The sequence below is a fragment of the Equus asinus genome, chromosome 20 (assembly GCF_041296235.1).
Source record: "Equus asinus isolate D_3611 breed Donkey chromosome 20, EquAss-T2T_v2, whole genome shotgun sequence".
NCBI lineage: Eukaryota > Metazoa > Chordata > Mammalia > Perissodactyla > Equidae > Equus > Equus asinus.
This window is the reverse complement of record NC_091809.1, coordinates 27085688-27107642: the sequence shown is the minus strand read 5'-3', so window position 1 is coordinate 27107642 and position 21955 is coordinate 27085688. Positions and strand designations below refer to the sequence as shown.

Below are 21955 nucleotides of genomic sequence, written 5' to 3'. Positions count from 1 at the left end.
CTGCTGTAACAAAAAGACCTCCAGCTCCCGCAGCTATAAAAATAGAAAGATTTATTGCTCTGGTGGCTCGGCTCCACGGTCCCTCGTGACAGGGCTCCCTTCCTCTTGTCACCCCCACCCTCCCCTAGGGTGTGGCCGGAGCTGGGATGCTCCAGCTCATGTCGTAGGACAGGGAAGGAGCATACCGAGCCCCGGGGCTGGCACACACCCCTTCTTCCCCGGGTCCATTGGCGAGACTCGGTCCACGGTTGCCCCGAGCTGCAGGGGACGCTGGGTGTGTGCCCCACTCCAGTTCTGTCACAGCAGCAGGACAGACGCAGGGAGGCAGCTGCCAGTCTGACTCACATATTTCCCTTGGCTCCCTCATCCATCCGTATATTCCCAGGAGGGCCAGGCCCTTCTCCATAGGGGGTCCTTCTATCTCGGCTCTTCCTGGCTGGGTGTCCTCAGGCAAGTGACTCAGCCTCTCGGAGCCTCAGTGTCTTCATCTGTCAAATGAGCATCCCTCTCACGGCCTGGGGTGGGTTCAGGCCAGAGCCTGGGGCCTGGATGGGGGCCCAGAAGGCCCAGCTCCTCGGGTGTGGGCAGGAAGTGCTTCTCATACCCAGAGTCCAGCGGGGTGGAGGCCCGAGGGGGCTCCCTAACGGGCAGCGGCTCCACCTCCTCCACTTCCAGGACCGGCAGGTCCCCAGGGGGCTGGGCCTGGGGCACCTCCTGGGAGAGGAGAAGGCTGAGAGTCTGCCCCTGGCCCCCTCTTACCCGCCCCACACTGTCCCGTCAGCCCCCAGGGGCCGCGACAGGCCAGCCTCTGGCTCACCTCCAGGTGGGGCTGGCCGGAGCGGCTGTTGGCGGGATCGGGGACCTTCTCCCAGACCCAGCGGGGCAGCACCTTGTGCCGCAGGGGGAGGCACCTGGCAAGCAGGGAGGAGTCAGGGCAGGGAACCCGGGCCCAGGATGCAGGGGCCAGAGGCGACCCTCACCACCCCCACCCAGGGGGCTCAGCTGCTGCCCAGCCGCCCTCCCCCTGCGGCAGAGACCCGCACGCCTGACAGCCTCACCTTCCGGACATGGCGAGGCTCACGCCACAGGCGGTCAAGAGCAAGCCCCACAGGAGCAGGACACCTGGCAGGACTTTCCACTTCAGGGTGTTATCTTGGGGGAGGGGCAGAAGGACAGGTGGATGGGGGAAGGGCTCAGGTAAGGTTAGGGGCCGGGTTGATGAAGGGTAGGGGCTCAGGGGAGGGAAACCCGGGCGTGGGAGTGGGGCTTGTGAACAGAGCATGAGGGGTGACAGGTCGAGGCCGGGGGTGGGCAAAGGGTCAGAGCCGCACAGGCCGCACGATGCACAGCAGCGTGCAGTGCAGCCGAATCCAGACGCCCCCGAGGCGTCCCCAGTAACTGCCCCCAAGTCAAGGGCTGCTCATTCGCTGAAGCCCCTGATGCTTCCCGGCCCCTGCTAGGGCAGTCCCACCCTGGCCCCTACCTGGAAGGTGGAGCCGCAGGCTGGGACCTGGTGGGCCCTGTCCTGCGATGGTGGACGCCGTCACCCACAGCTCACAGGGACCCCAGGGAAGGCCGGGCAGGCTGATGTTCTGGATGCTGCCACTCACTGAAGGACACACCCAGAGAGGTTGGAGGGCCTTTGCACAAGCTTTCTCTCTGTCTGCATCGCTCACCCCCAGATATCCACACGGCTCCCCCGTTCGAGTCTTTGCCCACATTTCACCTCCTCAGTGAGGCCCTCCCGGACCTGCCGCATTTTAAAACCATACCTCCTTCACCACCCATCGGCCCGGCTTCACTCTCTACCTGGCACTTTAGCAGCATCTGCCACACTGCTTAGGGATTATTTACTTTGTCTATGCCTGCGTGTCCCCTATTAGAAAGCAGCTCCAAAAGGGTGTTCCCAGTGCCTGGATCAGTGCCTGGCACATAGAAAGCCCTCGAAAGTGACATCTACCTATATCTCTGTCTCTATCTACATGTATGACTAGATAAAAGAAGGAAGGAGCGTCACGTTCCCTCTGCACAGAACCCGCAAAGGGAGCGTCTCCCAGACAAGGGGAAGACATCGGCACTCCCAGAACTACTTTTGTTTCCATTTTTACAGAATTGCTCCTTTTTTTGTTTTTAAGCCAAAACAAGAAGTAGCTTTTTGGTTTGTTACAAGAGCGTAGGAGACACGAACATGAGTCAAGACGTATTGCCATAGAAGGATGCCCAAGTTAAACCATTAGGTGAGAAAGATAAAGTCGTAAAACATCACAGTCATAGGATTCAGGGGCCAAAACACAGCCTATAACATGGTCCTTTTAAAATAATAATAATAAATACACATGTATCTATTTAATAATGTCATATATGTATAATTTTTAACCTAATGATCTATGTATACTTTTGCAAGGTGCAATCATGACAAAATAACTGTTAAAAAGTCTACCAAGGGCCGGCCCCATGGCCAAGGGTTTAAGTTCACGTGCTCCGCTTCCACGGCCCAGGGTTTCGCCAGTTCGGATCCTGGGCGCAGACATGGCACCACTCATCATCGGGCCATGCTGGGGCGGTGTCCCACATGCCACAACTAGAAGGACCCACAACTAAGGATACGCAACTATGTACTGGGGGGCTTTGGGGAGAAAAAGGAAAAGTAAAATCTTAAAAAATAATAATTTTTAAAAAAAGTCTATCAGAGACAAATGCTAAGTACTAATGTACTTAGAGATGAAATGACACCAAAGACTCTAGAAAAAAGAAGTGCGGGGGCTGAGGTGGAACGAGACCGGTAAAACATCAGAAACTGCGGGCGCTGGGTGGTGGGCACAGGAGGGTTCGTTTTACTATTCGCCCTATGTTTGTGTGTGCTTGAAATCGTCTATAATAAAAAGTCAAAAACCTTCCCAAAACACAACTCCTATCCCTGTGTTAACACCTGCATGGAAAAATCTGGAAGCTATCAGCGAAACGATGAGACTGCTAGAATTCTTGATGACATACCCCCGAATGGATCAGCTTTTGTCACTTTTGTAATTAGAAAAAAAGGTAATAAAGATACTTTTAAAAAGGGAATTTGTGCTCCGAGTAAAAATTTAGCCCAAAAGTATGAAAAAGAAAGAAAAGTTGTACGTAATCCTGCAGCCCTGTTGACACCGTGGGGCATTTCTCCCTCCGTCTGGGCCTCTGCTCTGCTCAGTGCTGGGGTACTTCACAGAAATGGAGCCATCCTACAGAGTTTGGCGATCTTTTTATCTTTTTCACTTCATAAGATGTGACAGGCATCTTTCAATGTCCATAAATATAGATCAAGTCTTCCTTTTTAATGGCCAGTGACAGACAGTCCATTCTATTGATGGCCACAAGGGTTATGGTCCGCTAGGGAACTGATGACGTCACGTGCGCTCCCAGGGACGGAGAGGGGACCCAAGGGGCCAGTCTGGGGACGAGGGGTGGGACAGACTGAGGGGTGGGTCTCGCGGGGGCTGGAGAGGGCATTGGGCAGATGGCTCACCATTCATGCAGACGGAAGGCCTGGACCCACTCTGTGCACACAAGGTGTAGTGGGAAAGACGGCCCCGAAGCTGGCGCCTGGGGACCTCTCCCCACGCCACAGCGGGGGTCCCCGGCGGGGCATCCTGGAGTCGCCAAAGCGCTGGTCCCGCCAGGGGTGCTGGGGAGGAAGCCAGGGGGTCAAGGTCTGCTGGGGTCCCAGGACCCTCCATCCCCCAGCCCCACCGCTTACCTAGCTCCTCTCCGAACACCCAGACGGAGGGGGCAAGGGCCAGGCCCCAGGGAGAGACAGCCGTCACCGTGATGCGGTAGGGGACCCCCGCTTCGAAGCGCCCTGGGCGGGGGAGGGGCAGAGAGCGGTTAGCGCGGCTCCCCTCCCCGCTCCCTCCCTGCTGGGGGGGGCGCTCTTCGGAAGGCGCGCGCGGAGACAGAGGCGAGGAGAAGCGCTTCTTCTGAGCAGTAACCGCAGAAAACACCAAGAGGGCTGAGGGTGCGTGAAAGGACACGTCCCCAGCTCGAGCCCGCTCCCTCCGCGGGGCCGCAGAGAGCACCCGCCTGCGAGCCGGCCCGCCGAGGGTCACGGCTGGGGGCTGCACTCGAGGGAGCGGAGCCGGTGCGCCCACCTCCCCCCAGCGGTCACGGCGGAGGGCTGCACCCGAGGGGCCTTAATCCCCGCACTTGCCTGCAGCCCAGGCAGGCAAACTGCTTCAGGGACCCGAGAAGGCCCTCAGACCAGGAAATGCGGTGCCAGAGGCTGGGAGGGGGTCAAACACGGGGCTGCGAGTGGGGCCCTGCCACCACCCAACACGGGGGCGGGGGGGGGCGGGGGGGGGCGGGGGGACGAGGTCCAGAAGGCCTCTCAAAGCCTCCTGCTGCCTAGCAGCCCTCCCCAGATGGGAACTTTCCAGAATTGGGGCTCCTCCTCCTTTCGTCCGTCCGTACGCGCTTACATAAGGGCCTCGGGACTCTCCTAAGTTTCTCAGTCAGCACCTTCCCGCGCTCTCCCGAGCCCTTCGCCCAGGACCGACTGCCCACCATCAACCCCAGACCTGGGCCTCCGACACCCACGGGGGACTCCGCTTGGATGAATGGGCACATGGGCCCCCGAAATTCGGCTCTGAGACTCCCCAGCCAGAACTCGTCTGCTGCTTCGCCCTCCTCGGTCCCCAACTGGTCCAGCCCCAGGGCCTACATCGCTTCTTGGAGGTCTCTCGGCTCCGGCCCTCCTCAGCCCGTCTGTCCCCCGACAGCAGCCAGAGGGCGCCGGTGAGCACCTGCCTCGCCACCCAGCCCCGCCTCCGCCCGCCCTTCCGGCACAGCCCTGCGGGCTCCCACCTCCCCCAGAGAAACAGCCCCGTCCTCGTCCTCGCTGTGGCCCCGACGACTTGCACAATCTGCTTGTTCCCTCCCTGCCCCACCCCTTCCCACCCTCCCCCTCACTCATTCTGCTCCAGTCACCCTGGCCTCCTCACTGTCCCTCTAAGGGCAAGGACGTTGCTGCCTCAGGGCCTTTGCACTGTCTGTTCTCACTTGCTTCCCTCAGACATCCTCACGGCTCTCTCTCACCTCCTTCAGGTCTTGGTTCAAATGCCACTCTCTCAGAGAGGCCTTTCCTAACCTTTCTTTCTAAAATCGTGATTCTCCCTCCTCCCCATTACTTTGCTTTAGTTTTCCCTGATTCCACTACTTGGATGTACTTGGATTTTTCTTGTCTGTTTCATTAGCTGCCTGTCCCACAAGAGGGTCAGCTCCACGCGGCCTGGGACGTTGCTGAGAGGAAGACTGGTGTGGTGGCTCTGGGCTTGGCTTCAGGAGCCTGACTAGGTGGTTCAAATCCTGGTTCTACCACCTACTTGCTGTGTGGCCTTGGGCAAGTTGCTTAACCTCTCTGGGCCTTTTTCTTCATCTGTACATCAAGCATGATAATAACAGAAACCTACTTTATAAGGAATTTTGAATGGCTTAATGCTGATGCGATAGACACCAGCTGCCATTCCTGTGTACCGGTGTCTAGAACAGGGCCTGACACGCAGGGGTGGTCAGTGTCTACGTCCTGCGTGAATGAATGACCCTTTCAGCACAGCACTCTCTCCCGCCAGCCCCCATTGCCCGCTCCCCAGCAGCCGGGCCAGCCTCACCTGGCAATAGAGTGCTGAGGTTCCCAGGGGGAAGCCGGACCCAGGCGAGGTCCTGCAGGGGCGCCCCGTCTGGAGCCCAGTCCACCACATGCTCCCGCAGCTCCCCGGGGCCCTGTTGCCAAGTGACTAGCAGCCCTGTGCTCCCAGCGATGCCGACCGCCACGCTGTGGGGGGCAGAGCCCGGACCTAGAGGGTGGAGGAGAAGTCTTGGTGGCCCATCGGGGGGTCCCCCCCGCCACCAGGGCGCCGCGGAGGGGGGTCCCGGCCCCTTACCCAAGCAGGCCAGAGAGAGATTGGCCAGGGGCGGCCGGCTGGTGGCGTGGGCGCCGGCGACAGACAGCCCGACCCACTCTGCCCGGGCGGGGACGTCGTGGCTGCAGCAGGCGACCGGCTCCTGGCACGCGCCCGGGAAGCAGACCCTGTATTGCCGTGGCGGGCAGTGCCCCGGGGCCTGCGGGAGGAGAGGGGCGCGGGTGGCTCAGCGAGGGCGCCCCACGAACCAGACAGGGGGCTCTCTCGCTGCTGGTCCCACCCCTGCGGCTGAGGAAACTGAGTCTCAGAGGGGCCAGCGCAGGGGTGGGGGCCGGCCCGGGGGAGAAACCCAAGGCTCGAGATAAGTTATGTTTTAGTCAATCAAAATTAATGCCAAAAAAAAAAAAAAACCCATGACAACAAAATTTCCAGATTCTAGGCAAAGTGGGGGTCTGAGGCCAAGGCCTCAGTGATTCCAGGTGTCCCTGGCACAGAAGACGGGACCCTCCCCGGGGCTTTGGGGACAGTCCTGGACTCCTGGTTGCCTCAGTGACTGGTACTTAATGGGCGAGAGCCAGCGGCACACACTCTTCAGACCAGAAGTGTCCCAGGTCCCTGCCGCTTCTGAGTGGTGGCCCCACTGCCAAGCCATCCAGAGGAAAGACCTGTCTAATCATCTTAACCGATCTGAGAACCAAACTCCTTTCGATGTACAAATACAAAATCTTTTGGGGGCCTGGTTTTAATATTCACTGAGTTTTGAAATACTCTGAACACACAGGGACTTTCCAGGCAGTTTTTATCATCAATTCCCAGCACAGTCTGTGTTCTGAAATCAGAGGATTTCTGAGTGTCCCACAGCACCTCCGCCCTGCAGCCCCTGGATGCGCCTCCACGCCCGGGCCGGCCTGATCTTGGCGAACGTCGTGTGTGCGGAGAGAGCACACGCTCTGCTGTCTCCAGCGGGAGCCCATTAGGGGTTTCTCACCACACATGCAGATCTTCTAGTCTTAACCTGCGATCCATGTGCTTGTGATGAAATCACTGACAGTGCTGTGAGAATCTCCCACAGGGACTGTGGATCCATCTACTCCTCCCTGTGGTTCTGTCCACTTTTGCATTATGTGTTTCGAAGCCATGTTATCACATACGTACAGATTCAGTCCTCAGACATGGGGAACTGAATCTTTTGCCTTCATGTAGTAACCTTATTTCCCTTTTATTTTCTACTGAATGTTACGATTAGAACACTGCCTTTTTGGGGATACAGGAACACCTGCACCTGCACACATTCTAGAACATGTGTATGCATGGGTTATTTATCCACGTGTTTCATTTCAGCACAGGAAAGGGATGTGCTGTGAAAGGGAGGCGCTCAGGTCTCGATCTGCCGTCTGGCAGCCAGTGAATCTGAGCTGTGCCGCTCACCCGCCGGGCAGTTGGGGGCAACCTCTCTGTGGCTTGCTTTTCTCATCTGCAGAGTCAGTTGATAGAACTAATGTGTGGGCGAGGGCCTGGCGTGTGGGAAGAGCTCTGAGCCCTGTTGGTCTGTTCCTCTTGCTGGTGCCTGTGAGCCGGGGCCTGGCCACAGTGGATGCTCGACAGATCTGGACCCAGCGGAAGCGCTGCCCATTCTCTGTCAGCTGGGGACCCCCTTTCGAGAGCAGCCCCCAGCACTCGGCACACTGCACTCTGTTTTATGGAGCCGGCCCTGTCCTGCTTCCAGACCTTTGCCCTTGCTGTCCCAGCTGCCAGGAACCCCTGCACCCATCTTCACGGCTCCGCTCAGATCTCCCAGAAGCGGTGGACTCTGCTGGAGGCTTGCTGGGCGTGGGCCCCTCAGAGCAGCCCTGCGTGGATGCCGTGGAGGGCAGCGGGGGAGCTCTGCCTTGCTCACACACAGCGGGTCCCCACAACTCACCTTCCACAGAAGCAGGCGTTCTTGTCCACCTCGTGGCCCACACAGCTTTCCCGATATCCACATGTCTTTCGGGGGCGGCAGGGATGACGAAAGGAGGGATAAATGTGACTGGACAGCCTTCCAGGAGGGGATGAAGGGGGCGGGGCAAGCCGGGGGCCTCACCAGAGGGCAGGGTCTGGAAGGGCAGAACAGGGCTCCACTCGCCCCACAGATCCTCTTCTCTCTCCATTCGGCAGCGACCAGACACCTCGTAGCCGGTGGCCAGCGCCAGGTCCTGGATCTCAACAGGGGCCAGGGGGATGGACCTCACTTCTGGTTCCAGCTGGGGGAGAGCAGGAGGGAGCGAGGAGGCCAAGGACTGAGTTGAACATACTCGACATCACCCCTCGGCCCGGTGACCAACTGCCCCCTTTGCCAAGGGCTGTGGGCTCCCAGAACACGGGGCTTTGGGTTTCAAAATTGGGACAATCCCAGGCAAAAGGAGACAAGTTGGTCACCCTACGTGCCAGGAATAGCAGTAAGTGGTAACTTCTGTTATTAGCCCCATTTTACAGATGAGGCCCAGAGAGGGGCAGTGACTTGCCCAAGGTCACAGAGCTGGAGCTAAGATTCGTACCCGGCAGTCAGATTCCAAGTCTGCATAGACAGAGTGACAACTCTGCTCTATATTGTGGTATTTTTACATCAAAAGCTGTGGCTGAGACACTTGATCATCCCCAATACCCATTCTCTCTCTTTCTTCCTTTGGAAATAGAACCCCTGAGCATCAATTGGGAACATGGCTGTCAAGAATAAAGACTACATTTCCCAGCTTCCCTTGGCGTCAGGTGAGACCATGTGACTATGTCCTGGCCAATGAGATATGAGAGGAAATGAAATATGCAACTTCTAGGTTGTGCTGTTAGACAGCAAGGGCGGGTTCCCCGACTCCTTCTGGGGTTCCATTGTTCTGGAATTGCCTTCTCCTTTCTTGCTGTGTGAACTTGGGAAAGTTGCTTAACTTCTCTGAGGCACAGCTTCCCCAGCATCCTAAAAGCGTCTACTACGCAGGGAGGCTGGGGCCGCTCGTCAAGGTGGTCCCCGCAGCCCCCTTAGCTTGGGAGCTGGCGCACGGCAGGCGCTCAGAAATGCCAGGGGCTTTTATTCATCCCTGATCCTCATCTGTAAAACGGGTAGGTTATAAAATGTACCTACCGGAAAGAATTCTTGTAAGGATTCAACAGACCAGTGTCTGCAAGGGACCTGGAACGGTGTCTGGCACACAACAGACACCCTCTAAGTGTCTGCTGGTATTATTATTTTAAGGTTAACATAGCTATTTGAGGACTTTCACTCATTCATAAGATGTTAGGGGAAATGTATTGAGTTTCTTGAAAATTCTAAGTGGAATTAGGATCGGGACTGCCTGGAGTTTGTGCATTTGGGGGGGAGGGGAGCTGAATAAGATGCACATATAGGTCTCTTGTGTGAGAGGCAGACAGACTCCGGGCCGGTGGGCGTGTTCTGGGCGGGTCTCTGATTTAGGGGCGGAGGTCCCTGGCTCTGCCTGGGAGACGTGGGGAGGAAAGGGCCCCTGACACTCACCAGGGTCCAGGCCATCTCCTGGCACCTTCGGTAGTGGAACTGGCAGACCAGAGCCTTATGGGGCGGCCACGCAGGCGGGGTCCACTGGACAGTGGCCTCCAGGGGGTCATCCTCTGAAAAGTCCACGTCAGGGAAGAGCCGGGGGGCGTCCGGCTTCACTATGGAAGGGGGGCCAGGGTGGGGTGAGCCAGGGCCTCCAGGACCACCCACCCAACACCCAGCGCATCCCCCACCCCGCCTGTTACTTCGGGTTTCCAGGTTCACAAAGACTGGGGGCCAGAGAGGCCGGCCTGCCTGGATCCCCCAGACGAGGAGTTCATCAGACATGGTGAGCTCTTCCCGCAAAATGATCACCCAGCTCTGCCCTGCTGACACGGCCACAGTCCAGTTTCTTTTGGAATGGCTGTGAAGAGAGATGTGGGGATGGGGGAGGTATATTTGGCTGGGCCCAGAGCTGTAATGGTAACAAATGCTCTGCCTGGGTTCAAATCTGAGTGCTGCTGCTTCAGAGCTGTGTGACTTTAAGCAAGTGACTTAACTTCTCTGTGCCTCAGTTTCCTCATCTACAAAAGGAGGGCAATAAAAGGACCTGCTGAAAGGGCTACAGAGCGGAGGGGAACCGATGACACATGAGCAGACATGTTTAGAACAGTGTCAGCTGTGCACTGCATGTTACATGAACGCTGGTTGTTGTGTTCACTGAGCAGCTACTATATACATGCACATCTGCATGTGGGCAAGCATTCAGTCAGCAAATCTATATCACGCCAGGCCCTGCTGTAGAAGCTGGGAATAGGACTATGACCAAAGCAGGCAGGGACCCATCCTCTGGAGCTTGCGTTCCAGTGCAGGAGGCAGATGCGAAACCCAACACTATATCACTGATGGTGGTATGAGTGAGGCAGAGAACAATCAAGCAAGGAAAGAGGATGCAGTGTGAGGATGGGGTGAGGATGGGGTGTGAGGATGTGATGTGAGGATGAGGTGAGGATGGGGTGTGAGGATGTGATGTGAGGATGAGGTGAGGATGGGGTGTGAGGATGTGATGTGAGGATGAGGTGAGGATGGGGTGTGAGGATGCGGTGTGAGGATAGGGTGTGAATATGGTGTGAGGATGGGGTTAGGATGGGGTGTGAGGATGGGGTGAGGATGGGGTGTGAAGATGGTGTGAGAACGGGGTGAGGATGGGGTGTGAGGATGGGGTGAGGAGGGGGTGTGAAGATGGTGTGAGGATGGGGTGTGAAGATGGTGTGAGGATGGGGTGTGAAGATGGTGTGAGGATGGGGTGTGAAGATGGTGTGAGGATGGGGTGTGAAGATGGTGTGAGGATGGGGTGTGAAGATGGTGTGAGAACGGGGTGAGGATGGGGTGTGAGGATGGGGTGAGGAGGGGGTGTGAGGATGGTGTGAGGATGGGGTGTGAAGATGGTGTGAGGATGGGGTGTGAAGATGGTGTGAGGATGGGGTGTGAAGATGGTGTGAGGATGGGGTGTGAGGATGGTGTGAGGATGGGGTGTGAAGATGGTGTGAGGATGGGGTGTGAAGATGGTGTGAGGATGGGGTGTGAGGATGGTGTGAGGATGGGGTGTGAGAATGGGGTGAGGATGGTGTGAGGATGGGGTGTGAGAATGGTGTGAGGATGGGGTGTGAGAATGGGGTGAGGATGGTGTGTGAGGATGGTGTGAGGATGGGGTGTGAGGATGGTATGAGGATGGGGTGTGAGGATGGTGTGAGGATGGTGTGAGGATGGTGTGAAGATGGTGTGAGGATGGGGTGTGAGAATGGTGTGAGGATGGGGTGTGAAGATGGTGTGAGAATGGGGTGAGGATGGTGTGAGGATGGGGTGTGAAGATGGTGTGAGAATGGGGTGAGGATGGTGTGAGGATGGGGTGAGGATGGGGTGAGGAGGGACAACACTATTTTAAGCAGGTCTGGACAGATCTCTCCGATGAGTGGACATTTGAATAAAGCCCTGAGGACATAAGGGCAGGGCCATGCAGCACCTGAGGAAGAGCATTTTAGGGAGAGAGAGTGGCCAGTGCAGAGGCCCCGGGTCCAACCGTGCCTGGCGAGTGTGAGGAACAGCGAGGAGGTCGCCCGCTGGCTGGAGTGGCGTGCGTCGGGGGAGCATGGGAGGAAGAGAGGGCAGGGAGGGGACAAGCAGAGTGTGCGGGGCCTGTTGGCCACAGGAAAGACTCTGGCTGGAGTGAGGTGGGGGCCCAGAGGGCTGTGGGCAGGGGCGGGATGTGCCCAGACTCAGAGGCCCACAGGTGCCGTCTGGAGGTGGAGGCAGAGAGCAGCCTGCAGGGCTGAGGGTGGAGGCTGAGCCTGGGGAGGAGGGGGCTGCAGGGCCGGGCCTGCGAGGGCAGGGGCTGGTCATGGGGGGAGCTGAGGGAGAGTGGGGCGCCAGTTCTGGATAACGCGGAGAGGGAGCCAGCAAGGCTTGCTGATGGACCAACGTGGATGAGCGAGAGAGAGAGTGAGGACATCCCAAAGGACTGGATTTCAAAGGTTTAAAACAAGGTGTTCAGAACAAAAAAACCAAACAGAGGTGCTGGCGAAGATGTGCAGAAAGTGGAGCCCCCACAATGCTGGTGGGAACGTACAATGTCGTGGCTGCTGCAGGAGGCACTCAGCAGCTCCTCAGACGCTGAACAGAGAGTTGCCATATGACCCAGCAATTCTCCTCCTAGGCATGTACCCAGAAGAACCGATAATAAGGACTCAAAAAGTCGTCCACGTTCACAGCAGCACTAGTCACAGTGGCCAAAAGGTGGAAGCAGCCTTAGTGTCCACCAACAGCTGAGCGGATAAACACAACCACAACGTGGTCCATCCACTCAGTGGAATATTACTCAGCCGTGAAAAGGAATGAAGTACAGACACACTGCAACGTGGATGAACCTCGAAAACATGCTGAGTGAAGGAGGCCAGTGAGGAAAGGGCACGTATCGCGCGATTCCGTTGACGGGAAACGTCCACAACAGGCAAACGCAGGGACGGAAAGACAGACGGGTGGCTGCCCGGGCTGAGGGAGGGGGGCATGGGGTCACGACCTCTGATGGATATGGAGCTTCCTTTTGGGGTGACGGAAATGTTCTGGAACTAGACAGAGGTGGTGGTTGCACCACGTCGTGAATGTCAATGCCACTGAATTGTTCACTTTAAAACGGTTCATTTTACCTTACGTGAGTTTCATTCATACACAGAGAGGCCTCCTGCCACTTCCCCGGGCGCCCCCAGCAGAAGCAGGCCGCTCTGGAGCCGCCTCGTGAGGATGGTGTGCGACACTGCGAATGTGCTTGCCGCCGCTGAGCCACACACTTAAAAGTGGTGGAGGAAAAAAGATGGTAGACCTTATATGTGTATCTCACCACCATTAAAAAAGCAAAAAAAACCCAGCCCCTCACTCTGGTTCCCATAGTCAAATGTCCCTCTGACTCTTCCCTCACTTGGCCCAGTTGGAAGTGATTTGTGTTTCCAGGAAGCCCGCCTCCCCCTCCACTGCGGGCCCACGAGGGCCAGGCTTTGTCTGCCTCCTTCCTGGCTGCATCCCCAGCACCAGACCAAATGAGCTTTCCATATGCTCAGAGAGGTTAACCTACTTGCCTAAGTCACACAGCCGTAAAAGCGGATTCTAATTCATAAATTAAATCATAAAATAAAACAATAAATAAGTTCATAAAATAAGCATTTTCTCTTTGCCAAGCACCTAACTCTTTGAAGCCTGAGAACCTACACTGGGAGGCGGGTTCCATTATTCTCGCCGTTTGATAGGGGAGAAAACAGGCTCAGAGAGGGAAAAGGACTGGTCCAAGGTCAGACAGCAAGGAAATGAGGGAACTTGGAATTGAAGGGCTTGGTTGTGGGGGAGGGGGTGCTGGGGGACAGGACTATGGGGTCCTCTTAACCCGAGAATGCGGCGACCTGAGTGGCCCCGCCACAGCCTCAGTTTCCCCAGTCGTCCCGCCGTACTCACTACTTCTGGCTCTGGAGCTGCAGCGCGGAGGGCGCTCCCAGGTCCCCGACGGGCTGCCAGGAGCAGTTCAAGTCGCCCAGGGGCCCGACTCCGTAGCACTGCAGCGGCCCGGGGCTGCCTGGAGGGGGAGGCGGGGCCGGGGAAGGTCAACCCGCCCGCAGCCCGAACTCCCCCCGACTTCGGACAATCGCGGAGGGCGACGGGGGTCCCATGGGGAAACGAGCAGCAGGGAGGGGGCGCTGGGCACCCCGCCGCGCTTCGGGGCCGGCTCCTCCCCCTCCCTCCGCAGCCACATCCTGTCGCCACCCCGCGAGCGCCCCCAGCTCAGGGCGCGCCCGCCCAGCGCGCCGGTCCTCGCCGTCCCCGCCCGGGGGGCGCAGCGCGGACTCACCCTGCGGGGGGCACCGGTCGCACAGCAGCAGCAGCAGCGGCAGCAGCAGCAGCTTCGGTCGCAGCCGCGGCCAGAAGGCGACGGCCCGGGCCCCCCGCATGGCGCCCCGCGCCCCAGCCCGGCCGCGCGCTCGCCTCGCTCTCCCCGCCGCCCGCGCACCTGACGCCCGGCCGCCCCGCCCGCCCCTTCTCCTTCCCGGCGGCGCCGGAAAGTCCCCGCCGCCGCGCTGGGGACGGGGAGGGGACAGCAGGGAGCGGGGAGGGGGAGGCGCGGCGGGCTGGCTCCCCGAAGGCCGCGCCCTCCGGAGGGATGCGCGGGCGCACACACACACACACACACACACACACACAGAGACACACCCAGGCGGCAACGTCCTTCGGCACTTTTATTACTGCGGTTGGAGAAGGTTCTGATCCGACCTCCCACCGAGCCGCCCCGCCCAGGATGTGAAGGGGACCCAGTGGTCCCGCCACCAGCCCCGGGGGGGGGGGGGGGGGGCCAGGGCAGTGCACCCCCCAGCAGGCAGGGCTGGAGGGAGAGGGGCTGGAGGGCAGGGGCAAGGGCTGGAGGGCAGGGGCAAAGGCTGGAGAGGGGCAGGGCGTCATTTGGGCCTGCCAGGGGACAGCGGCCACAGGTGGGGCAGGAGACAGTCACAGTTCAGGCACGGGGCTCAGGGCGGCCAGCTCAGGTGAAGTAGGGACACCCTTGCAGAGGGGGACAGTGCAGGCCAAGCAAAGGCAGGATATGGGCCCGCGAAAAGTCAGGGGTCAGGATCAAGGGTCCCTGTTCGGCCCAGTAGGAGTGCAGCTTGCTCAGGGTCAGGACAGACTGGTCCAAGGTCAGGCTTGTTTGGGGGGCGACTGTGTTTGAGCCCACAGGCTGGCCTCCATGACTTGCTGATGAATGAATGCGTGAAGAGTCGGAGGCAGGGGCCTGGCCGGCGCCTGGGCTAGCAGAGGCTGCTGATTTCACTCTTGCTGCATCCCCGCTGGCAGCAGGTACTGGAGAGGCCGGCCAGGACATCACGGCTGCCCCGAAGAGCCCCCGGCACTCCCTGCCAGCTGGGCCGGCCCCCGGAGAAAGCCTGAGGGGACTTGACTGGGGCCAGCCACTGGCTGGAGGCCACTGCCTCCTCCAGCTCGCTGTCTGCGTCAGAGTCGGCGTCTGGGACGGCATCGCCTGCAAAAGATGGGAAGAGTGAGTGCAAAAGATGAGAAGAGTGAGTGTGCGGAGCTTACCTTCTGTCACACCCAGAGTCCCGGCTGATCCAGCCACGTCTCTGTTCTTGTCACTCGGCGTCATGGTTAAAGGTTTTGATTCCACTCAGGCCTGGGTTCCAGCTTTAATGGGCAGACTATTCAACTTCACTGAGCTTGACTTTCCTCTCCTGTCATTCTTTTCCCCTAGTCTTTATTTATTGAGGACCTGATAGTTAAGAACATGTGTTTGGGAACCCCACCAGTCCAGCTTCTTCGAGTTATAACCCTGAGGAAGTGAATTTACTTCTCTGAGCCTTAGTTTCTTTGTCCACAAAGCGGGAGGGGGATAATAACTCCTACTCTTAGGGTTTTCTACAGAGTAGATGAGTTCATTAATACCCATGAACATCTTAGGACAGCGTTTGGCACATGACAAGCACTCAAAATAGCACTGATCAGTTATTGAGCGCTTAATGTGTGCCAGGCCCTGTTTTAAGGGCTTTCGCAGATTGACTCTTTATCCCTCTCATGACAAGCCCGTGAGCTGGGCGCTGTCGGCATCATCTTGGCCCCGGTGACACTAGGCCTCCTGCCCCCACCTTAACCCAGACCAAGCTGGGCGCTGCTGAGACTGTGTCCTCATCTGTGTTCACTCGATTTTGCCTCTGTACGATCCTGCGAGATTCAGGGGCCATGCCTCCCATTTGCAGAGACGGAGGCCCAGAGAGGGCAAGCAGCTTGCTGGGAGCATCACCCCTCCGTGTCAAAGTCACAGCCTCCCACCGCCTCCCCAGGGGGCAGCGCTCTGGGTCGGTTTCTGAACTGCCCCGCACCCAGAAAACTCGCGAGCAGGCCTCACTCTGCGGGGGTCTGAGTGCCGGGCAGGAGCTGGGGAGACAGCAGCCTGTTCCCTGCCTTTAGGGGCAGGGGGCTCGGCTGACTGGCTCCCCCAGCCTCGGCGTCATTGCCAGGCTGAGCCGGGCTCCCCAACCGACGTGGCAGAGCAGGGACTGTCCTGCCCGGCCCCCCTCTCATCTCTGTCCGTGGCTCCTTGGACTCATCCGCGTCCTGTCCCCACACCCCCGCAACACGCCCTCCCCAGCCTCACCCATAGCTTCGCGGGCCAGGATGTCTGACCGTCTCCACCGGGAGCCCCCACAGGTGAAGATGACAGCTCGGATGAACTCCCGGCCGCAAAGCTTCACGCCGTAGGGTGCTGCCCGGGCCTCGGCACTCAGCCACAGCTCCCCAGCCAGCACCCACAAGGCCAGCAGCAGCAGCAGCGGGCGCTTGGCCATGCCGCACAGGGACGCCTGGGAAGCGAGCGGGAGCGCAGCGAGGCAGTTCCTGGGGTCGGTGTCTCCTCTGCCTCCTGGCCCCCCTTTTATACGTCCCCGCTCCCCCCACCTGTTGTGGAGGAGCTGAGTGACCTCCTTTATCTCCTCCAGCAGAGGGGAAGCGGGCACGGCCCCCCCACCCCCGACCTTTCCCAGTTCCTGGACCAAGAGATAACCTTTTGCCGAGGATGCAGTGACGTGGTCCAGCTCCCTGTCATCTTCAAGAGACAGAGGGGGCAGGTGTCCATTCCGCACAGCCCGCGAACACAGACCCCCACCAGCCCCGGAGAGAGGGCGCGCCAGGCCCCCAGAGGGCTGGCCCCAGGCCTCCTCTGTGACAACAACAACAGTGGCGAGCCTCACACAGGATGGCCTGTGAGGCCAGACGCTGCTCTCAGCGTCCTGTAACCGTGTGGTCTGTTCAATCTTCCCAGCGGCCCCTGAGAGCAGCTCTCAATTTTGAGCCAGACTCAGAGTCTGCGGGGGGCTCGTTAGGGTTCAGAGCGCCCCCTGCAGAGTGTCCGAGAACCTGTATTTGCATCAGATTTCCAGGCCATGACGATGCTGTGGGTCCAGAAATCACACTTTTGAGGGCCACTGGGCTGTGAGATGAGGACTAAGAGATCCCTCTGTCACAGATGAGGAAACTGAGGCACAGAGCAGTGACGTAAGGTGCCCAAGGGCAGCTAGGAAGTGGGGGTGGGAGCGGGAATTGGAACAGAGCCATCTGACTCCAGGATCCATGCTGTCTCTCCACGGGACAATTTTCAAGAGTTAAAATAAAATCTTATGGGGACAGAGTTTCAGTTTTGCAAGATGAAAAGAGTTCTGGAGGCGGATGGTGGTGAGGGCTGCACAACAATGTGAATGTGCTTAATGCCACTGAAGTGTCCGCTTAAAGATGGTTAAGATGGGGGCCGGCCTGGTGGTGCAGCAGTTAAGTGCGCCCCTTCCACGTTGTGAGCCCGGGGTTCACTGGTTTGGATCCTGGGTGTGGACATGGCACCGCTTGGCACGCCATGCTGTGGTAGATGTCCCACATATAAAGTAGAGGAAGATGGGCACAGATGTTAGCTCAGGGCCAGTCTTCCTCAGCAAAAAGAGGAGGACTGGCAGCAGTTAGCTCAAGGCTAATCTTCCTCAAAAAAAAAAAAAAAAGATGGTTAAGATGGGAGCCGGCCTGATGGCATATTTGGTTAAGTTTGCGGGCTCCATTTAGGCAGCCTGGGGTTTGCAGGTTTGGATCCTGGGTGTGGACCTACACACCACCCATCTAGCCATGCTGTGGTGGTGACCCACATACAAAATAGAGTAAGATGGGCACAGGCGTTAGCTCAGGGACAGTCTTCCTCAGCAAAAAAAAAAAAAAAAAAAAAAGTTAAGATGGTAAAATTTGTCTTATATATATTTTTCCACAATTAAAAATTTTTAATGAATACCATACACATAGAGGAGCTGTGATGTGCTGGGAAATATTTAGCAATGGCTCTCCAGAAAAAAAGGGCCTGATTTGTAGCAGTTGTGGATTCTGGCCAGTTTCAAGTTACCAACATCATGTCAGTGTGATGTCCGCAAATTCCTGAAAAGATAGCGATCAGTCCTACGAGCCAGCACAAGCTGGCTCCCGCACACCGCTGAAGGCAAAACACACGCGTGCAATTTGTGCAACTTAAAGAATCATTATAAACAGGACATCACTGTTATCATCATTCTGAACAGGAAATAGGATGGTGCCAGCACCACAGACGTCCCCTCACTGCGTATCTTCTCCGGTCACAATCCCTTGGTCCCCCAGGGTGGCTGCCCTCCTGACTTGAGTCGTTATCACTTCTTTCCTTCTCGTTACAGTTTTAATGCCAACGCGTGCATCTCTGAGGCGGATGGCTCCATCTATCTCTTACTTTCCTGTTTCCTCTGTGCATTCTCACAGACTGAACTTTTCACTGAAATACGACACACACGGAGAAAAATGCAGAGACTGTCAGGGGACGTCTGGAAGAATTTCCACAAACCGAACACACTTCTGCATCCAGCACTCAGGTCCGGAAACAGACCCTCCCCAGCCTCCGCCTGGCGCAGGGGGAGGAAGCTCCGCCTGCAGGAGGAGGAGTCTGGAAGAATCCATGACACACGTGAAGACGACACTCACTGATAAATACTTAGGGTGAGATACTGTGAAGCAATGCAAAGGTCCTGTTTCCCTTTGAAATTTCTGCCACTAAATTTAACATTCCTCAGTGGACAGAGTGTGTAGAAATTATTACTGTGGTGTCTGTTTATTAGTAATTTTCCATCGGCCTCATTCGTTCCACATTGACTATTGTTTTTCATTTGGAATTTTCTGTAAGGAAGAGTTGTTCTGTGTCCACGTATTTATTTATTCAATCGGTTATTCATACCAGTATGGACTCGTGAATAGATATCCTATTCTGTGGGTTAGAATCCAGTGCTCTTATTGATTTCTCACCTCAGTTGTCCCAGCTTTGGCGGCGGGGAGCTCTTTCATTTGCACCTTATTCCAAGCTTTGTATTTCAGCCACTTCTCTTTCCACATGCTCCTTTTCTGAGCACTTCCTTGCTTTCTGGCGCCACAGATGCTGCAGGCTCATTGCTTGTCTCCCTGGCCCAGCACTAGGATCGGCCATCTCCCCCAGGAGGCTGGTTCCCTTTATCGGAGACGGCATGGAGGATCCCAGCCCGGGCCCTGGCTGTGCTCGTTGCTACTGGGGGTGGGGGTGTTGTTGCTTCTAGGTCCTGTCGGCCGATAGCATTACTTTAAAAAAATACTGACGTAAAATTCATATGAAATAAAATTAACCGTTTTCGTGTTACATGTACACAAATGTTCACAGCAGCTCTATTCACAACAGCCAAGTGGAAACAGCCGAAGTGTCCATCAATAGAGGAACAGATGAACACAATGTGGTCCATCCACACAGTGGAATATTACGCAGCCATAAAAAGGAACGAAGTCCTGATACTTGTTACAATGTGGATGAACCTCAAAAATATCATGCTGAGTGAGAGAAGCCAGTCAGGGAAGGCCACATGGGGTGTGACCCATTGATGTGAAATGTCCAGAACAGGCACATCCACAGACACAGAAAGCAGAGTAGGGGTCACCAGGGACTGGGGGAGGAAGGAATGGAGAGTCATTGCTACTGAGCATCCCTTTGGGATAATGAAAATGTTTTGGAAATAGAAGTGGTGGTTGTACAACACTATGGATATACTAAATGTTGCTGAATTGTTCACTTTAACACGGTCAGTTCATGTTATGTCAATTTCACCTCAATTTAAAAAAACAGCAGGGGCTCTGGTGATGAGCAGAGCTGGGTTAGAATCCCATCTCTGCCTCTTTCCTGCTGTTTGATCTTGGGCAAGTCACTTAACCTCTCTGTGCTTTGGTTTCCTCACGTGTAAAACAGGGAGGGTTCAACCAAGTGTGTTAAATTCTTAAAACCGTCTGTGGCATGCAGTAAGCATTGCTTAAATGTTATTTCTACTTGACACTTTCCCTTTGCATTCGAACTTTATTCCTTTGTCCTTTTCTTCATGACAAACGCCTGGCCTCGGTTGCGCCCTGTGGGTGTCTCGGGCCATGGGTAACGTTCCAGAAGGCAGGAGTCCTATCTGATTGTACTGCTTCGAAAGGGCTGATGAATAATACGCTCCCCGCCCCCCCCACCCCCCCCCCCCCCCCCGCCTCCTTCCTGGCGACGCCCCAGGGACGCACCCTTCTGCCCTTTTCTCCGTGTCCCCGGTGTCTGGCCAGGGCCTCGGGAAATATCAGCTGCCTGACTGTCTGGGGCAGAACCAGGAACCTCTTTTGTGCCTCACACAGAATCAGAGTTTTGAGCCCAACACAGCTGGGTTTGAATCCTGGTTCCTGTGTGACCTTGAGCAAGATGTTGCACCTCTCTGAGTTCATCAGGAAGATGGAGATAATAAGGGTATCTACTTCACGGGGCTGTTTGGGGACTTCAGTGAAATTTTGTAAAGTGCCTAGCATCCTGCATAGTGCAGGGTTGAATGGTGACCTGCAGAAAGATGGGTCCATGTCCAACTCCCGGGACCTGTGAACATGGACTTATTTGGAAAAAGGGTCTTTGCAGATGTCATTAGGGACTTTCAAATGAAATTACCCTGGATTATCTGGGCGAGCCCTAAATCCACTGACAAGGGTCGAAGACACAGACACTAGTGACAAGGCCGAGTGAAGACAGAGGCAGAGACGGGAGGGACGTGGCTACAGAAGCTGTCACACCTGGAGCCCCCAGAACCTGGAAGAGACGAAGAAGGACCCTCCCTGGAGCTCGCGGAGGGAGGCTGGCTGTGCCCACATCTTGGTTTCGGGCGCCCAGCCTCCAGACTGGGAGAGCATGCCGCTGCGGTCAGAGCACCCACGGGAGACCAGTGTATCAGCCCTGGGAGACGCCGTCTGCTACCAACAGCAGCATCCTCATCGTCACGAGTATTTGGGTCAGCATAAAAAAACGCCCGGATCTTAGCAATCCTAAAGAAAGCCTTTCTCTCCAAACTTCCAAATTGATTTTAGTTTTGAATAGTTAACACATGCATGTGCTTCAAAAAACAAAAAGTATACGAAGGCTTACGCTGCCGCGTCCCCCTCCCAGACCTCAGCTCCTCGCCTCTCCCCACAGGGCCCCCGCTGCTCTTGATTCCGTGAGTATCTTCCCAGAACATCGGCGCACACACACAAACAGACATGAATACAGGGCTTTGTTCCCCACACACACCTGCTTTTACAAAAAAGGTAGCTTAAAAAATTTTTTTATTGGGGTAAAATATACATAACATAAATATGCCCGTTTAGCCATGTTTGAGTGTGCAGTTCAGTGGCATTAAGTGCGTTCACATGGCTGTGCGGCCAACCCCACTGTCCGTCTCCGGAACTTGCTCATCTTCCAAACCGGAACGCTGTCGCCATGAAACACGACCTCCTGCTCCCCCGCCCACCCGGCCAACACCACCCACCTGTCCTCTCCGTGGACTCGCCTGTTGCAGGGACCCTGGATAAGTGGAACCGCACAGCACTTGCCCTTTTCTAACTGGTTTCTTGCACTTAGCGTGATATTTTCAAGGCTCGCTCACGTTGTCCGTGTGTCAGGATTTTAATTCAGGGTCACGTGTTCTGCACCTTCTTCTGCATTTTGTCTTTTTTCTTTTCAGTTAAAGACAAATGCGGGAGCCCTCCCCTCCCCGCGCTCCCAAAACGCCTTGTTGGTTCCGCAGCAGTGGGGCGGACGCTGGGGGAGGCCCACTCGGCGATTTCACTTCCGAGTCGGGTACGTTTCATCCACTTCTTCTCCGGCTAACACCTCAGTGAGGAACCCTAGACAGCCGTCATTTCACACATATGCAAGCACATCTGTACATGATTCCCCCAAAGCGAGATTTTCTTTTGGGTTGTTGATCTTTTTCTTCTTGATTTCTAAGAGTTCTTTATATATTAAGGAGATTTACCATCGGGTTATGAAATGAGTTGTAAATATTTTTTTGCAGTTTGTCATTTCTACAAGCTTTTCAATTAATGATCACTAGTATTTGTTGAGGCTTTGATATATGCCTGGGTTTTTTTTTTTGTTTGTTTATTTAATTTATTTATTTACTTTGAGGAAGATTAGCCC

The 21955-nt window shown here is 56.3% G+C and overlaps 2 protein-coding genes across 2 annotated transcripts; both read right to left on the bottom strand.

Moving 5' to 3' along the window:
• Positions 1 to 34: 34 nt before the first annotated feature.
• Positions 35 to 13964, bottom strand: IL27RA (interleukin 27 receptor subunit alpha). The gene is made up of 14 exons (XM_014861700.3): positions 13769 to 13964; positions 13378 to 13495; positions 9645 to 9802; positions 9400 to 9557; positions 7978 to 8137; positions 7816 to 7880; positions 5916 to 6093; positions 5643 to 5828; positions 3737 to 3838; positions 3506 to 3664; positions 1484 to 1609; positions 1059 to 1152; positions 818 to 911; positions 35 to 714 (listed from the first exon to the last, which is right to left on the bottom strand). The coding sequence occupies exons 1-14, from the start codon at positions 13866 to 13868 to the stop codon at positions 460 to 462; spliced, it is 1953 nt and encodes a 650-aa protein (XP_014717186.1). The 5' UTR covers positions 13869 to 13964; the 3' UTR covers positions 35 to 459.
• Positions 13965 to 14095: 131 nt separating this feature from the next.
• RLN3 (relaxin 3) lies at positions 14096 to 16328 on the bottom strand. The gene is made up of 2 exons (XM_014861701.3): positions 16076 to 16328; positions 14096 to 14947 (listed from the first exon to the last, which is right to left on the bottom strand). Exons 1-2 carry the CDS (start codon positions 16263 to 16265, stop codon positions 14718 to 14720), a joined length of 420 nt encoding a protein of 139 aa, XP_014717187.1. The 5' UTR covers positions 16266 to 16328; the 3' UTR covers positions 14096 to 14717.
• Positions 16329 to 21955: the final 5627 nt, after the last annotated feature.

What these genes read in the sequence shown, in the direction of transcription:
- IL27RA (XM_014861700.3), bottom strand. Translation starts at nt 13,868, where the DNA reads ATGCGGGGGGCCCGGGCCGTCGCCTTCTGGCCGCGGCTGCGACCGAAG. An exon ending in CAGCTCCAGAGCCAGAAGTA is followed by an intron (nt 9,803 to 13,377) that starts GTGAGTACGGCG and finishes CTCTCTTCACAG; the next exon opens with CCATTCCAAAAGAAACTGGA. An exon ending in TCTCTCTCTGGCCTGCTTGG is followed by an intron (nt 5,829 to 5,915) that starts GTAAGGGGCCGG and finishes TCCACCCTCTAG; the next exon opens with GTCCGGGCTCTGCCCCCCAC.
- RLN3 (XM_014861701.3), bottom strand. Translation starts at nt 16,265, where the DNA reads ATGGCCAAGCGCCCGCTGCTGCTGCTGCTGGCCTTGTGGGTGCTGGCT. An exon ending in CCTGGCCCGCGAAGCTATGG is followed by an intron (nt 14,948 to 16,075) that starts GTGAGGCTGGGG and finishes CATCTTTTGCAG; the next exon opens with GCGATGCCGTCCCAGACGCC.